Raw genomic sequence first — 18569 nt, forward strand, 5'->3', positions numbered from 1 at the left:
CAGTGGGCGGGGCTAAAAGTTCAAACTGAAACATGTTCCTCACTCATGGTTTGAAATCAAGCACAGGCCCTTTAAAACTATGGACACAAGAGGATTTGTGTGAGGACTTAAAGGTGGTTTACTACCTGCTTGTCTCTATGGTATGTCTCCATTAAATTTGTCTCCATGGAGAGAAGTAGGTGGTGGTACCAGGTGAAGTTACAAGTCAGATCTGTGGAGTGGAGTCTCCTCTCATAGTAAGAATACATGTTTCCCAAACTATTTTAAGTCCATGCTCTTGAACAAATGCACGACAGGTTTACTGCCAAACTGTAGAACACTCCAGGCAACGAAATAACATATTCATGAAGACACAAGTAAACTTTAAAGTGGACTCTTAAAGCTGTAGTATGTAACTTTTTGCCCAAAATACAGTCATATAAAATCATGTTGTTGTTATTTGTTTTGTTTTTCCCCCCTATTTTGGTTGTTTATTGCACTGAAAAAAAGAATATATAAAAAAAAAATAAAAATAAATAAAATAAATAAATAAATGAAAAACTTATGTTCTATCTGTGAGTAGGCTTGCATCTCCACAAACCTGACTCTTCTTTGGCCTGGAAGAGAGCCTCGTCCTACTTGTTTCCATGGATATGTTGTTCCTTTAACTATAATTTCCCACAGTATAAAACGTCTCTATCTCCATGGAGAATGTTCCTGAAGTATGTTTTTAACTCTGTTTTTAAAATGTCCATGGAATCACGCAGGCAACATTCCACCTCCAGAAAGTTGCATACTATCACTTTAAAGGTGCAGTGACGTAATTCTCTATTTGAACAATAAGTTTAATGCCTTACTGCAGAACATTTTAAGCAAGGCAATGAGATCCATAACAGACAAAGGCGAACCAGTTTCACTAGAAAAGTTTCAAGCTGCACCTTTAACCAAGACTGGATGGCTTGCAAGTGATTGGTGTGTGAGATTTTAATTACTACTGGTATGAAGGAGGAGAAGTAACTTGTTATAGTAGACATCAGTGGAACCAGAGCTGCAGGTGGAGAAGCTGTGGAGGAGCAGAAGGGAGTGGGGTGATGTGAGGGTGTGTCTAAAAATACCTCATAACATGCGATCCATGCGAGTTGATGTTCCCAATTATTCACATATGACGTAACATTTAAGTATTGTCACCGTACTACAATTTCAAACACGATTTTGATACTAAGGAATAGCCTCGATACTCAATACTAATCCTGATACCACAATTATAGTAAAAACACTCTTTCTTTAGACAACAGAATGTGATTTTTGACATTAAAACATAGCACTTTCTTTTCATTCTGACAAAGCTCAAGATCATTCTAAAGCTATTGTCCTGTGAATGTGACTTTTCTTTAGCATCAATACCTGCTCAAATGAGTGTCTAGTTTCGATACTGGTTTTAGTATCTGATTTTCAATACTTTTTACTTTTGACAACCCTACTTATTGTAAACTTTTACCTTATTTGTTGAGTTTTGGCCTAAGAAGAAGATATTTATCCAAAAGAAAGTACCGGTAGGTCCAAAAATGCACTGGGCGATGGAAATCATGTTATATGACTTTTGCACCTAATTTAAGTCTTCAGCCTATGCAATGCAGCTTTTTCAGACAAAAAAATGTGTCTAACTTGATAAAAAAATGAGCCTTTTCATGACCACAAAGTATGCTCTAAATGACGGAAATGACATTTGCAGGTTTCACATTTAAGCTACTTTAAAGAGAGGGTATTTTACTTCTATGTCGTATTAACTGCTACACATAACATATTTAGATCATCAGGTTAACCTTTATTGAACTGAAAATGCTATATTAACCAAAAACAAACTATTAACTATTATTTCGCTTTCATTTTTAATGCTCTGACTCTCAGCACAGTTTTGCATCATGTTTTTTTTTTTTAAATTTATGGTGAATTGTCATGTGGGAGCGTGGATGACGTCGGGTTATTTAAAAGGAGGAAGGTGTGTCTGATTGAGACATTTGTGAAATCCCTCGGCTTTCAAACATTGTGTAACAGTGTTGAGAAAAAGAAGGTTTAGAATCCACAGCTACAAGCACTCTGCATATTACACGTAACGTACAAGACTTATGATTGATTAAGGTCTAAAAATGCCAACTTAGGACAAAAGGTTTCATTTTGCATTTCACTTTATATTACTCACTTTTTTGGTCACTCCGCCCGCTGGGTTTGTTTGGTGGTTGTGATTTTTTGCGTTGGCTAAAGGTGGAGCGTCCCCCACCTGTAATCACTGTAACCTGAGCATTTATCTGTCGGTGTGGGTTTAACCTAACCAGCCAGGTGAATTCTCCCGAGAATACATCTTGGCACAACGGTTCAGACCAATCACAGGGCAGCATTGTGCTTTGGGTGCAGCCATTTTGTTTTTTTGTTTTGTTTTTTGTTCTTTTTTATTGGCTATTATTGTGTCATAACCCCGATTCCGGCTTGAATAAACCATGTATTACTTTTTGTATTTGACATTTGCTCTTACACCTGTCAATAAGCCTCACACTGGGGCAATCAGGAGCAGAAGACACTTAAATAAAACCCACCCACGCACAGGAAGAACATGCAAACTCCACACAGAAAGGGCACGGTCTGGGATTTAAACCTTCTGTTCCCCGGATCATGTTTCATTGCACTATATCGGTGTAGTGTATTTTATTTTAAAGGTTGATCCGAACAGTGTCACTCCACTTCCTGTGTGCGCGTGTAACTTCACTCTGCTCACTCTTCTCTTGGGTTAACCCCTGAGCTGCCAGACTGTAGCAGCTGTGGATGAATGGACTATAGTACCGTTAAGGATTTAAATATGCAAATTCACACAAGAATATCCACCTATCTGTCTATCTGTCTGTCTGTCTGGAAGCACAATATGACACACACACACACACACACACACACACACACACACACACACACACACACACACACACACACACACACACACACACACACACACACATATTTATACAGACAAGCCCTGAAAGAATAAATCTAAGTTCATACATTTACTTCAAAATATGTATCTTGGAAAACATGGAGGTTGGGTTACACAGCCAATGCAACACATGACACAGACAATACCACACACAAATACAAGTTACACTAAAATGACCTAGTTATTCTTATGTTATGACGTACTTTGTTTCATTGACTACACGTGTTCTCTCCTCCTCCTCCTCTTCATCACCACCAGTGTCTAGGCCCAATAACAGACATGGTTTCACTTTCTCTCTTCGTCTTACCTGTATCTGTCTGTCTGTCTGCATGTATCTGATTCTGTGCTTGGATTGAAAAGTTTATCCTGATCTTTTTTTTTTTTTTTGATACAAATATGGATAATAAAACTGAGATTGCTGTAAATATCATCACTACAAAGAGTCCTGCAGCTGTCAACACTGTCACACTGTCCCATAGCTGCACATCGCACTAGCAGGCGGCGTTTGTTTGTAATTTTTTTTAAAATTGTACTAAAATGACTATGCAATTCTGCCTAATCCTTAAGAAAATCAAATTGGAGAACGAACTAAGTACAGAGCAGAGGCTGTACACCGGTGAAAGTGAAAACTGGGGTTGATCGGCAAAGTGGTGTCTTGAAAATAAGCAGTCAAAGATCACTCAAACGTGCTCGAATCAATTCAAAAACAACTTTGTGTGAGTAAAAGCTTGATTTCGCATAATAGGTCTGTGTTAACACCTTGCACCATCTTATTAAGTATTTTTTTTTTTTTCCAGTATCTGTAAAAGTCTGTCTCTATAGAAGTCTGTCTCTGTGTATATTGAACATCTGTCCTGTTTGGGTCAATCAGTTACACAGAGGTCAATACACTGTAGCTGTGTGTGTGTGTGGTGTGTGGGGGTGTGTGGGGGTGTGTGTCGGGGTGTGGGTGTGTGTGTGTGTGTGTGTGCTGATGTCGATGGCACTGAACTCCAGGCACAGGGCCATATTGATCTGAGGACACATGGACTATGCAGCAGGCCTAATGAAGAACTGTTCTTGTTTGTGTGTATTTGACATATAAAATTCAGATCAGAGAAAGTCCTTTTAGGTTTAAACCAACTGGATTTCAGCACTGAAACTGGCAACACAAATGACACAGGCTTTTATTCTCAATGGACTAACAATTTAGAATAAGAAAAAGAATGCCCATGTAGTTTTGTTGGAATGAAAAATACTGAGACAACTAGAGGTAAACTAGATCTTTAAGTAAATCTAAACCAGTGAAATGCATTTATTTTGTAGTGCGTACTGCCATCTAGTGTTCAAAGGGTGTAAGTGAAAGGTGATTGTCTCATGTCTAAAGTACACGAGGGGGAAAAATTGAGAGAATTGTTATTAAAAAAGTACTTTTTCACTCATAAATAGCATAGATGTAAAAATATGGGAAAATGAGAGCTTTCCAAATCAATAGTTTACCACAAGCAGATGTGTATAGTACTCAGTTTCATGTACTTTTAATAAAATTACTGAGTGGTTTTCGGAAAACATAATACTTGTTGTAATAGTACTCTTACTTGAGTATTATATTATGCAGTGTAACAGTATTCTTACCTGAATTATATATTAAACATTTTACACTTTCTTGAATAATATTTTTATATATATTTTTTTATAAGTCTATTTAATTTGTAAAGTACTTTTAATTACTTTGTGTATGAATAGTGCTATACAAATACACTTGCCTTGCCTTATTTATGATTTATTTCTCATAATTTGGTCTAACCTGTTCACCAAACCATATTTCATTGTTGTGTCCTTACAATTAGGCCTATGTTTACTATGAATCAAATGTCAAACTCTCTTGCATAGTAGTTTCCCCAAATATGTTTTAGTCTTACTTGAGTATTTTCTTGGACAACTACTTTTTACTTCAAGTTTACTCCACCCACCTGACCACAAGTCTCACCCTTATAAATATTGCAACATGGACACAGCACTATGACATTAGTAGAAAGTCTTTAAAGACACACTGTGTAACTTTTCTGGTGGATGATGTGACGGTATGGCATTAAACACATCTAACTTGCATTTATTTAGTTATAGGTGTTTTTATTGCCAAAAAATAGAGTTTCAGTTTCATAGTGCACCTTTAATAAGCTCGACTGAATGAGCAGTTTTGTTGTATTGGGGCAGTTAGAGAAGACCCCCACAGAAGTAAGTATATGTTTACACTGGTACATACTGCACACATACTGCACACATACTGCATACATACTGCATACATACTGCACACATACTGCATACATACTGCACACATACTGCACACATACTGCACACATACTGCATACATACTGCACACATACTGCATACATACTGCACACATACTGCATACATACTGCACACATACTGCACACATACTGCACACATACTGCACACATACTGCATACATACTGCACACATACTGCATACATACTGCACACATACTGCACACATACTGCATACATACTGCATACATACTGCACACATACTGCACACATACTGCACACATACTGCACACATACTGCATACATACTGCACACATACTGCACACATACTGCATACATACTGCATACATACTGCATACATACTGCACACATACTGCACACATACTGCATACATACTGCACACATACTGCACACATACTGCATACATACTGCATACATACTGCATACATACAGCCAGTAAAAATAAAAAAACTAGACTAATCAGATAACTCAATAATTAAATCAGATTTTTGGTGTGTGTTTACAGCATCAAAGAAATCTGATCATCAACCCCCGACAGTTTTAGAGTAACTGTTGTTTTTGGAAGATGAAGTACAAAGTATTTAAAATAACTGGTATGATCTTGGACAGATAAAACTGTTTACATGACATTTTAGTAATCTGACTACTCCAGAAATCAGATAACATTTTTGATAAACATTTTATATATATATATATATATATATATATATATATATATATATATATATATATATATATATATATATATATATATATATATATATATATATATATATATATATATATATATATATACATACACACACACACACACACACACACACACAAAAGCAGAGACAGGTTTGATTTCAGCACTTTTAATCCTTACTCAGAGAGGCACAGTACACTTTACAGGGCTCCCTCCTCTCTCCTCTTCCTCCTCTCTCCTCTTCCTCTTCCTCTATGTGTGTGCCCATGGATTGTTCGGAGGTGGGCTCTGCTACTTGACACAAACATCACTGTAATACATTAAGGGTTACGTTAAGGGATTAAGGGATTGGGGAATTCACTAAAGCTTCACTGTGTAACTTTTTCCTTGGTGGTGGGATCTTCTAGAGTCCAGCATTAATGTATCTATATTGCAATTATTCAATTACAAGTGTGTTTATTGCTTAAAGGTTTAATGCCTTATTGCACATTCTAGACAAAATAACATCTCCGTGGAGACAAGCCGAAAGTTACAGAGTGCTTTTTTAGTTACTAAGACCAGCCTGTATCATTCTTATTACACTATTTATTCATTATCAGCTAAGCCAATTTACGTGTGCTAGGTGTATTTCGCATTAATTTTTCCCGTAGACTTTCTGAAAAATCTCAAGGCTAATTAGCTCTGTGGCAAATAATGACCCCAAGACTTATAATAGTATTATATAAAATTTATAAACCGCCATGTTGTTCAAATAGTTAGCAGAATCTTGTGTTTTAAATGTGCGTTTTAGTCTTAAATTAACTGAGTTGTGGATAAGCTGATTTGACTCCATGATGCCTTTGAACTCAAATTAATATTTAAGTTTTTCTAAAAGTCTAAAGGAAAAATTAATGGAAAATTTACTTCTGGAACCAGCATCAACTTCGAAAGCACGTAAATGTTGAGCTCCATAGACTATGTGAATTCAAAATTATGCCAAATTACACATTTATATATAAAAAAAAAAACAAATTATTTGTTGTTAAAAAGGTTGTATAATTGCACTGATCGATTTATTTTCAATTAGATACTTTTTTTTATTATTTTTGAACAATTGATCAATATTTCATAATAACTTTAAAACCTTAATCGCTCAAACTTGGATAACAATATTAGAGTTAACAGTACATTCATTCACACATAACCACCTGTATTCACTCATTGACCCCACCCATGTAGCATTAGCCCCGCCTCCTACACTTCCTACTGGAAGAAAATGGAACATTGTGATTGGTTGAGCCTCAGTGACACCTGTGAGGTAGATTTCTTTCTCCAGTCATATGAAAACAAACAAATAAATCTATAAACCTCTGCCATGTTTGAACTGTCTCCTGCTGATCTGCACAGCCACAGTCCTCAGAGGGATAGGCTGTGTTCATGTCGTTCTAAAGAGCTCTTACTTTTAAATAAAATGGTGGATGGGTCAGATTGGTGTGGTAAAATCAGCTGTTAAAATACCATTTTGCAGTTCATTTTGATGTAATTACTGGGTATTAACATAAAACAAGATTTATATATTTGACAAATTATACACGTAACACTTTATAACTACCGTAGGCCTAATTGTGACAAAAAACCCATTGGCTCGGTGCACAACGGTGAACGACTAGCTCACTATTAGCTCACTGTTAGCGTCAATATCTTCTAATTGTTGCATCTCTATGGGATTTTCACTTAAAGGCTTAATAAATGAAGCAAATACTTTAGTGCGTTTATAAAATTGGGTCTTTTGGTGCCTCAATGCTAACGCTAATGCTAATTTTGAGATGTCATATGCAGAAAAATAATGCTACAAACTGATGTAATCTACAGATAAAACATTAGGTAGTCTACATTTTAAATTAATTAATTTAGTCGTTTTATATTTACATTTTACAAAAAGTTAGCATTAGCTTTGAGACACAGTGAGCTAGCTAGCGTGCTGCTGTGCCTACCGATTTGACAGATTATGAGTCTAGGATGGCTCTCACTGCTAATGATCGATAGAGATAAACACAAGATTCAAAATGGATCTGTGTAAATTTGTCAATTCAATATTATGAGAATAGCGCTGCCCATAAGGTAACACTGAGCAGGGAACAAAAAAACAGTTAAATTCCTGTTCATATTCCTCCCTCACACAGATGTATGTAGTGTAGACCATAAACAGAGAGTTAAATTGCAACTATAACATCAGATCATTTGCGATGGGGAAATATTATCCCATGAACCCAGCCTATGCTCTGAGCCGCCCCGCAGAGCCCCGCAGAGCCCCGCAGAGCCCCGCAGAGCCCCGCAGAGCCTCTCCTGAGGCTGCAACAGAAAAGTGATGAGTCGCAGATGGACAACGTGACAGTGTTTCTTTACACGATGTTTTAGACATGCCTCAGCAGACACTTTTACACTTAAACTGAAAAGATACTGAAAAGATACAACACAGACCAGGTTAAGTTTCAGTCAAGCAGGTTCAACAAATGTCAGATTTGTCCTCTTTACTTTTCTGTACTTTTTCATAAAACATAAAACTTTTAAATAAATCTGTGAACAGTCGCCTGTATCCCTCCTCAAGTCACACATTTTTAATTCAGACCACATGAATTATTAATATTGACCTGATAATATTGACGTAATAACAGTAGTTATAGAAATCTGGTTTGGTTAAAGGTGCAGTATGTAGCTTTTTGTAGGTGGAACGTCACCTGCATTTCATAAAAATAGAAAATTAAAGCATACTTCGGAACATTCTCCATGAATATAGATAAGTTTTATGCCATACTGTCGAAGATTATAGCTAGATAGGCCCTCCCCAGGCCAAATGCAAGTCAGGTTTGTGGAGATGCAAGCCTGCTCAGTTTTTAAGTTTTTCAAGCTATAAACAACCAAAATGGAAAAAAAAACTACACAAAAAAAAAACAAAAAAACTACACAAAACAAAACATACTTTCATTTCAGTCTATTCTTAGGCTAAAATGTTACATACTGTAGCTTTAACTATTTGAGTGAATCAATCTATCCATCTATTCACCATTTGTTTTTCACGGTGTTACTAATAATTTACAATCATAAAATCTTTTATCTAGTTTTAAAATTTTACATTTTAAAACATTGATACAATAGTTTGCTGTAAACGTGCTTGTTGAAACAGAACTTGGAGATATACAGTCACAATAAAATAAACAAAAATAAACAAACAGGAAATGAACACGACACATTGCATAAGTGACAGCTTCAGACGACACTACTGTGAGAAACTGGAGCTACACCTGATCTGCCCTCGTCCCTTATTCCCCCAGCCCCACACAAAGTGCACTCGTTCCTTTCCTCTAATAACTTACATGTTTAATCACACACAGATTGTCATAGGTGAGTTTTGCTTAAAGCTGCACAGTAATGCTACGCCCACAGTTTCCTTTTGGCACTTTTTTCCTACAAACTAAACGCCTATGGTTAAAGTGATAAAATATAATTTATTAAAATGAAGTGAAACTGAACCTATACAATTGTGTCTTAAACGTCATTCCAAACTTCAAAACAAATGCTCAAAATTCAGTGCACAATTTTAGGGTGAGAATAAGAAAATAAATTATGCTAAATGTGTTTTAAATTATCCACAGGCCATCTCTGACGGCAAGTGATAAACTACTTAATTGAAAAAGTCTAAGAAAGCTAGCAACATGAGGAGCGTATTAAAAGCTCTTAAAAGCTATGCTACGATATGGCTATTTCTCCAAATGATAAATGACAGTTTATGAATTTTGAAATGGTATTTAAAATATAGTACCATCATTGTGCTTCTATACGTTTTTAAATTGAATACAACCATAGAGTTGCTAAGAGTGATGACACTTCAGGGTCCATCAACCACTGAAAGCAATGAACAGCTTTACAATTTCCTCTCTTTAAAGTGATGTTAAAAAGAGATTCATTTATTTAAAGCTAACAAGGTAATAAACATGGTTATTCCTTCCACCGTCCGACAACATCCACAGTTGATTAAAACTGTGACAGAAAGTGTACAAGATGTAAGAAGCTAGGCTAGGCTAGCTAGCATTAGCAGTGACCATACACAATGATAATCCTATGTTATGCCAAATTGTTACAATATTATTTACATATTTAATACAGTTTATGGTTAAAGATACATTTTTGAAAGTTAACTGTCTCTTGCGTGACTAATAAGGAATAAAACAAAGCTAGAAATCAGCTGTGAAGTTTCTGGTTGGACCCGAAAGTGACATCACTTAACAACTCTCTATAGATTGTGCTCTGGGCTAAATTGGATCTTTAAATGTACATAAATTGAAAATACAGCTTCCAAAAATGTAGACATCTAAATTCGTATGAGTTATAATAGTCTTCATAAGTCAGTGTGTCAAACAGTCCATCTAACAGCCTTATTCTGGTCGTCAACTCCAACAGTTTGAACAAGAACACACAAGGATAAAACATTGAATGAATGAATGAAAAGTATAAAGTGTCTCTAGGCTCTACTGCGGTGTGTGAGGAGCAGAGGCCCGGCGAGGACACACCCAATGCCCTGAAAGAGGTCCGTGTGTCAATCAAAAGGAGTGGTCCTGCCTCCAGAAAAGCCTTGCCCCCAGCCTCTGTCCGCAGGTGGAGCGGTTTCCATGGGAACGGCCCATGTGAGTAGGCCGGGTGGTGTGGTTTAGGAGTAGATGGTGATGACCTCACGGCCTCCTCCTCGCACCAGCAGCACGCGGTTCAGACCCTCCAGAAGAACCTCCAGGAACTCCATATCTGAGCAGCCGAGTCAGGGAACATGGTAAATGTTCTTATGTATTTTATGTTACAATGCAGAGTTGACTTGGTTTATATTTAATATCTGTAATTACTGGGCCTAATCACATTAAATAAAAACTGGCACAAAGTTCAAAGCTTTCCCTGTCAGTACAAATAACTATAACTATAGAAATTGGTGCCATTATTCTACCTTAAAAGCCTGAGTGTTGTTAGTTGAAAGGACTTGATTAATAAGATTAATATGGCAGGTTTCTGGAGCCAATCCCAAACAAATCATGCTAAGGTTCAACATGACCAGAAGTTAAGATATTTCTTTCAAAAATAGTACATCTTATCCAGGAATCAAATAAATGTATCCCTGTTCTGATATTCTGAACACACGGTTTAACTAAGCTGAAGGCTCAGAGTTATATAGTACAATCTGCTAATAGAGAACTGTATGTTTTTAATACTGACCTCAGAGCTCCTCCAGTTATTTCTTCACTGAAACTGAAACACTGGTTGGTTTTAAATGGTTTGCAATGGTTATTCCTCACTTACTTTAAGCATTCCGAGCATCCTAATTATTCACTGCAATCATATTTTAAGAGCTTTTTACAACTTTCAGAGTCCAGAGCAGAGTTTTCCCACCATGGTAAAGATAACAACAACTAGCATACTAACCACGCACTTCCTGATTCTCGGATAATAAAACACTAATTGGATACAGAACTTACACATGCGAATGGTACACACAGACATTTTTTAACCTCAAGAAATTAATCCTGAGTTAAGTTCAATTTAAAAAGGTATAGAGACTAAGTAACTAGAATGTAACTTTGCAGAACTCTGTCCATTCAAAGTACAGTCAGCCCCTGCGCCACAGAACATGACCACAGAATGGTGCTTTATGTAAAAGATACAGTTCTCATCCCCTCCACGGTTCTTAGGCGGCCCAGGCATGTTGAGCAGCACTAGGTGGGCTCCTTGGGACTTGTTGACCACCACCTCGTTCAGTTTGACGGCCGTGTGCATGCGCCGCACGTTGGACTGGTTTCTATGGAGACGCAGAGTCAAGGCACAGGTAAAGGATAAAGGAGAGAAGAGACCACCACAACAATGCTAGTCACAGTACAGAAGTGTGCTGAGCCTTATTCACTATGTTACAAAGAACACATTTTATTGTTTCAGAGTTGAATGTGAAAGATTTAGGACCAATGTAAAACTTTCACCAAATGGAAACATCTTGGAGCTTAACATAAATAAACAGTGTGTAATAACTATACTACAACACTATAACTATAATACAATACTGAATAAGGCTCATTATCTGTTGTATTTCAACATTTTGTAGTTGAACAGCAAATTTTGAGACATAATTTTCAAATCTTTTCAACTTATGATTAAAAATGCTGCAGCCTTCTCAGAACTGGTAATACTAAACGTCAAGAATGCAACATTTATAACCACACTTTTGAAATTGTTATATGAAAATGTTGTCTCTTGTGCTCAGGTTAGTACAAAAGGTAAACCCATGAATGACACATAAAGCCAAACAAAACTCTGCTTTCTTGGAGCCAATAGAAACCTGAGGCCAAATTCCTTTGACATGTTCTGTAAGTTGTGCTATGGCTTTGGGTGGTGGCTGGGCCATATGTCATGGTGGAGATCCCTATTGGACAACAGAGGGTGGTGCTGGAAGCACTGAATGATTCCCTGTGCATCTGTGAGAGAAACATTCAGTGGTCATCCAGGATTCATAGAACCATAGTTACATTTGTAACTCTTGATTTATTGTCCAGCTCTTGTGTGTGGTATTAACCTTGCAGAAGATATTCACAAACTCACGAGAATATGTTCAGAAGGCAAGCACTTGGCGCATTCATGGTCAGGGAATTAAAGTTTGATTTCTTAGCTTGTTCCGCTGTTGTGATGCCTTGACTAATCAGATTAAAATATTCGTTAAGACCTTCCACATTTCCCCTCTCAGTTTCAGTGAGAGCCTTTCCAGATTGATAAATGTGTAGAACTCAATTGAGATATTTCAATCTGGCATGTGCCAGGTTAGTGTGGTGTACCAGTTGAAAGCAGAATATTGTTATTTTGTTTGGTGCAATGAAAGACAAAAGTGTAAAAGCAGCAGAGCTTAGACATGTGCAGTTTGGAGCAGCAGTGAGACACACGGACAGCTCAACAGTGACATGCACCCCAGGGTACACACTATTTCACATAGATTCCTTAGACTGGCAAAAAAAAAAAAAAAAAAAAAAAAAAAAAAAAATCACAAATCTTTGCAACACTGTAATGCAGATGTTTAAGAATCTCAAACCTAAGAATATGAAATTGCCTTTTAGCTCAATTGAGATATTAAAATTACTTATTTGCATTTTACTTAAAAGTAATAGCATGGTGGTAAGGTGGAAATAGCAAGTAACTTGTACAACAAGAAATTAGGGTCTAACTAAGCAATACTAACTGATCCTAAACTAGTATAAGAACAAGATAGTCTCTTGAAGTACAGATACTAAAAGAAACACATTTACATGGCAAAATATGACACTTCCATGACAGTTTTAGAATGAACTTGTACTCAAATTATCGCTTTAGTTACCAAGCAATTCCCATGTCATTACAGTGCTGTATAGTATGGTGCTGCCAGTGGATGTCCTTGTGGGGGTCATAGGTCATGTACTGTTGAGCTGCACACACATATAGACATGAGGTGGACATGAAGTGACACTAGTGTAAAGAGGATGACTTACAGGCTCTCCCACTCTCTGCAACAAGAAACAGGACAGAACAAACAGCCTTAGTGCTACAACCAGCTTCAGCCCTCATGCTTACTGCCCCACAAGAATACCATAAAGTCCCATATAGTACCCCCACATACATGCCCACAATCTCTGGAGCCTTTGCAGCTCAAGTCCCTGCTGTAAGAGATTAACTCAACATTTTAACATAGGTTTAGTAATGGTTAAAAGGATGGCTGTCATCTTCTGTTTTTATCCCATATTTTAAAGGTTCACTATGTAACTTTTCTGGTGAAGAGTGCACCACCCATGGACCAACCACCGGCAGGAGGATCCGTGAGGGGCCGGTGTGGAGAGATATGGGCAGCAGCCGAAGGTGGGGGCCTCGACGACTGGATCTCTGGACATGGAAACTAGCTCTGGGGACGTTACAGACTAGATATAGTCGGCCTGACCTCCATGAACAGCCTGGGCTCTGGAACCCAACTCCTTGAGAGTTTCTCTGGCATTGCCCGTAGGGAGAGGTGGCGAGCTGGTGTGGGCTTGCTTATTGCCCCACAGCTCAGTCGCCACATGTTGGAGTTCACCCCGGTGAACGAGAGGGTCACGTCTCTGTGCCTTGGAGTCGGGGACAGGTCTCTGACACTGTTGTGCCAGCCATGTTCTCCTCCTCTATGGTCGATGCGGGTGCTTCTAGTGGTGGTTGTAAGGTCTGCAGTACTTGTCATGGCAGCAACCCCGAAACCCCTATACCCGTCAGGCTGAAAAAGGAGTCCTATCGAGCCTTCCTGGCTTGTGGGACTCCTGCGGCAGCTGACAAGTACAGGCAGGCCAGGCTTGTGTGGCCGTGGAGGCAAAAACCAGGGGTTGGGAGGAGTTAGGGGAGGTCATGGAGGAGAACTATTGGACAGCCTCAAAGACATTCTGGCAAACCATCCGACACCTCAGGAGGGGGAAGCAGGGCTTCCCCAACATCATTTACAGTGTGGGCGGAGAACTGCTGACCTAGACTGTAGATGTTGTCGGACGGTGGAAGGAATAATTTGAGGATCTTCCGAAGAGGAAGCAGAGACTGGGGACCCGGAGGTGGACTTGTCTATCACCCTGGCTGAAGTCACTGAAGTGGTTGGCAAGCTCCTCGGTGGCAAGGCTCTGAGGGTGGACGAGATCCGCCACGAGTACCTTAAGTCTCTGGATGTTGTGGGGCTGTCTTGGCTGAAACGTCTCTGCAACATAGCGTGGCAGTAGGGGACAGTGCCGGTGGAGTGGGAGATTGGGGTGGTGGTTCCTCTGTTTAACAAGGGGGACCAGAGGGTTTCCAATTACAGGGGTGTCACACTCCTCAGTCTTCCCGGGAAGGTCTATTCCAGGGTTCTGGAGAGGAGTCCGAGGTTCGACTATTGGCCGGATTCTCAAGAGGAGCAGTGCAATTTTCGTCCCGGTCGCCATCGGGTCCTTGAGGGTTCATGGGAGTTTGCCCAACCAGTCCACATGTGTTTTGTGGATCTGGAGAAGGCATTCGACCATGTCCCACCGGGTGTATGGGGCCCAGGGTCCTTTACTAAGGGCTGTCCGATCCCTGTATGACTGGAGCAGGAGCTGTGTTCGCATTGCCGGTAGTAAGTCAGACCTGTTCCCAGTGCATGTTGGACTCGGCCAGGGCTGCCCTATGTCACCCTTTCTGTTCATTGTATTTATGAACAGAATTTTAGGCACAGCCAGGGGCCGGAGGGGGTCTAGTTTGGGAACCAGAGGATCTCATCTCTGCTGTTTGCCAATGACGTTGTCCTGATGGCTTCATCGAGCCAGGACCTGCAGCAGGCACTGGGGCGGTTTGCAGCCAAGTGCGAAGCAGCTGGAATTAGAATCAGCTCTTCCAAATCTGAGGCCAGGTTCTTCACCGGAAAAAGGTGTCTTGCCCTCTCTGGGTGGGTGGTGAGTCCTTGCATCAAGTGAAGGAGTTCATATCTCGTGGTCTTTACTAGTTAGGGAAGGATGGAGTGTGAGATTGACTGCAGCGTCTGCAGTGATGCGGTCGTTGTATGGGACTGTTGCGGTAAAAGGAGCTGAGCTGAAAGGCAAAGCTCTTGATTTACTGGTCAATCTACTTTCCTACCCTCACCTATGGACATGAGCTCTGGGTAATGGCCGAAAGGACAAGATCACAGATACAAGCAACTGAAAGGGGTTTCCTCCGCAGGATGGCTGGGCACTCCCTTAGAGATAGGGTGCTCCACCTCGAGAGGAGCCAGCTGAGGTGGCTTGGGCATCTGTTAAAGATGTCTCCTAGACGCCTCCCTAGGAAGGTGTTCTGGGCATGTCCCAACGGGAGGACCAAGGAAGACCCAGGACACGCTGGAGGGACTATGTCTCTCGGCTGGCATAGGAACGCCTTGGGGTCCCACAGGAGGAGCTGGAGGACATGTCTGGGGTGAGGGAAGTCTGGGAGTTCCTTCTTAGACTGCTGCCCCCACCACACGGGCCCGGGTAAGCGGAAGAAAATGGATGGATGGAGTGCACCACCTGATCATCTTTATTATGTTATAGACTCAAGCAGGTTCAAAACAGGAAAAGTTACATAGAGCAGCTTTAAGCATTTAATGAATTGGTCCATTTAATTTTATAGTACAATACACGTATTAGCAACATTGTATTAGAACTGTATGGATTAAGATGGTAGTGTGATAATAAATAATACCGTAATAAAAATATCTACAAAAAAATTTTCAAATTTTTTCTTGACAACATAACTCAGTTACTCACAGCAGGTGCAATGACAAATCTTGGGTTGTCAATAAATATTTTTTTTAAAGGGGGCACAAATATGAGCTGACTATCTTATTAACACCTGATTGACAAAAAACCCTTAATATTATGTACTGAGTGTGTAGATTATTGGGAGTGTAGGAGACAGGGCAGGTGCAGACAGGTACAGACAGGTAATGAGTTAGTCTGACACAGTGACTCTGGACATGCACTAGACCAGAAGGGCCATCCGCACGTGCACTAACTAACACAGCCAGAGTGTACACACCATGCACCGGTCTCATGTAGACCTCAAACATTTCGTCTATGTACCAAGAAGGTAATTAGATTCATGATTTATTTATTACAATTTGACTGAAATATGAATTGAAAAATGAATACATGGATATCATGAATAGTAAAAAAAAAGCTAACCAGGTGGCTATTTGTTTTAATTATGGTTACCTAGAGTCTAAAACAGTCCAAATCATTTACACTAATGGCACTTCAACAGCTATTTCAGGAATTTCCGTAACATGACTTTTTCATAATTTGGATGCCATTTTTTAACTATTCAAAAGATATTTTGATTTATTTTGATTGATGCCAATTACTTTGTCGCAATTTTTATCACTTGAAACCTATATAGAATTCAATGAAAGGTCCTGTATTATACTAAATTGACCTTTCAACCTCATGCGTATTTGAGTAGTACAATGTCTTTAAAAGGTTACTGAAGTAAGAAGAGACATTAACAGTACATCCTGACTGAAAACTACTCTGAGTATACTGTGAGTCTAGTAGTGGTGTGTGTCTGTTGGGCGTATGGCTTCATGTTGAACAGGTCCATCAAGGCCACGTTGGCGTTACACTTGTGCCTCCACTCAGTGAACGATAGGAGTATAGTGTAAGTACAGTGTGAGTATATGTTGTTGAGTATAGTAGTGGTGTGTGTGTGTACATGTAGTATGCGTCCGGCTTCATGTTGAAAAGGTCCCTCACAGACACATTGGTGTAATACTCGTGGTGCTTCCTCTAGGTGAACAGTGTGCGTATAGTGTGAGTATAGAGGGAGTATAGTGTGAGAATAGTGAGTATAGTGTGAGTATAGTAGTGGTGTGTGTTGTGCGTACGGCTTCATGTTGAACAGGTCCCTCACGGCCACATTGGCGTTACACTCGCGGTGCCTTCTCTCGGTGAACAGTTTGTCTTTGGTCCAGGTCATGTGCACGCGCTCTGGAGCTGCGTCCGCCTTGTCATTTATTGCAGTGTGGGATGCTGTGTTTCTGTCATGGATCAGCTGGGCCTAAAGGACAAACAGAACAGGTAAGACTGACAAACTGGTGGTATGCTAAAGGAATATGTAGATCAATGTAAATGAAATCTTTGATTTTCTGTGAGATTACAATTTTTTAATGGCTATGTAAGTGTTCAGCATATAGGCCAATATGAATCATTAAGACAAAAATGCTTTAAATAAATACAAAAAAATCCCCAAAAATACATCATGGAACAACTGGAAAGTACTGAAGCTATTCAAATGATAAAACATTATGAAAAAACAAACAATAGTAACAGTTTACATAAAGTGCCCTTCAATAGCACAAACATTTAACACAGACAGAAGTTCTATTGTAGCACAGATTCGAGCACATGCCATGCACAGGTCTGATACAACATGCATGTGCCTCTCTGAAGCAGGAGCAGTGCACAGGAGGAGGCGTGACAACTTGTGCAGATATGATTCAGTGAAATAGTACATAATTTTTAATACAAAAAATAGATACATGAAATAAAATAAAACACATAAATGTGGGGTTGGTCTAGTCTAGACAAAATGGCAAGTCTTCAGGAGTGACTGAGTTGACTAAGTACATGCACAGGTAGAACAGTGGTAGAATTTGACATGGAGGGCTGCGTGAGGAGAAGGCCTGAGGAGATCTGAGGAGAGGAGGGTGGGACTGGCTCATTCACACAGTTCCTCTCAATGACACATGAACCTGTCCTTCAGAGGGAGTGATGGAGCCTGTAGTAATTTGTGGTAGCATGTTGTATAGCTAATGCCATAAGAGGTTTCAACCCTGTCAAAACTATAGGGATGTCCTAAATATTGCATATATATATATATATATATATATATATATATATATATATATATATATATATATATATATATATATATATATATATATATATATATATATATATATATATATATATATATATATATATATATGATTACAGTAGAGCTCTTTTGCTGTTACTCTGATGAAGTGATAAACACTTGTATTTACTGTTGGTCACATGTTTGACTAAGATTGCTCATAGATGCAGTGAGAGGAGGGCTCACTCTGCAACAAAGATTCCAAAATATCAGACTC

At 39.1% G+C, this 18569-nt stretch overlaps 1 protein-coding gene across 4 annotated transcripts in view; it reads right to left on the reverse strand.

The window, feature by feature from the left end:
* Positions 1–9506: 9506 nt before the first annotated feature.
* Positions 9507–18569, reverse strand: part of slc12a7b (solute carrier family 12 member 7b) — a 57122-nt gene continuing 48059 nt past the window's right edge. For 2 of the 4 annotated variants that reach the window (XM_055229888.1, XM_033985506.2), the window contains 4 exons: positions 17322–17494; positions 13456–13470; positions 11617–11750; positions 9507–10711 (listed from right to left, as the gene is read on the reverse strand). In XM_055229888.1, coding sequence (XP_055085863.1) covers positions 10620–10711; positions 11617–11750; positions 13456–13470; positions 17322–17494 — 414 coding nt within the window. In that variant the 3' untranslated portion in view covers positions 9507–10619. The remainder of the gene's footprint in view (positions 10712–11616; positions 11751–13455; positions 13471–17321; positions 17495–18569) is intronic. The other 2 variants (XM_055229889.1, XM_055229887.1) reach the window with 1 other exon arrangement.

Source organism: Periophthalmus magnuspinnatus, chromosome 20 (assembly GCF_009829125.3).
Source record: "Periophthalmus magnuspinnatus isolate fPerMag1 chromosome 20, fPerMag1.2.pri, whole genome shotgun sequence".
NCBI lineage: Eukaryota > Metazoa > Chordata > Actinopteri > Gobiiformes > Gobiidae > Periophthalmus > Periophthalmus magnuspinnatus.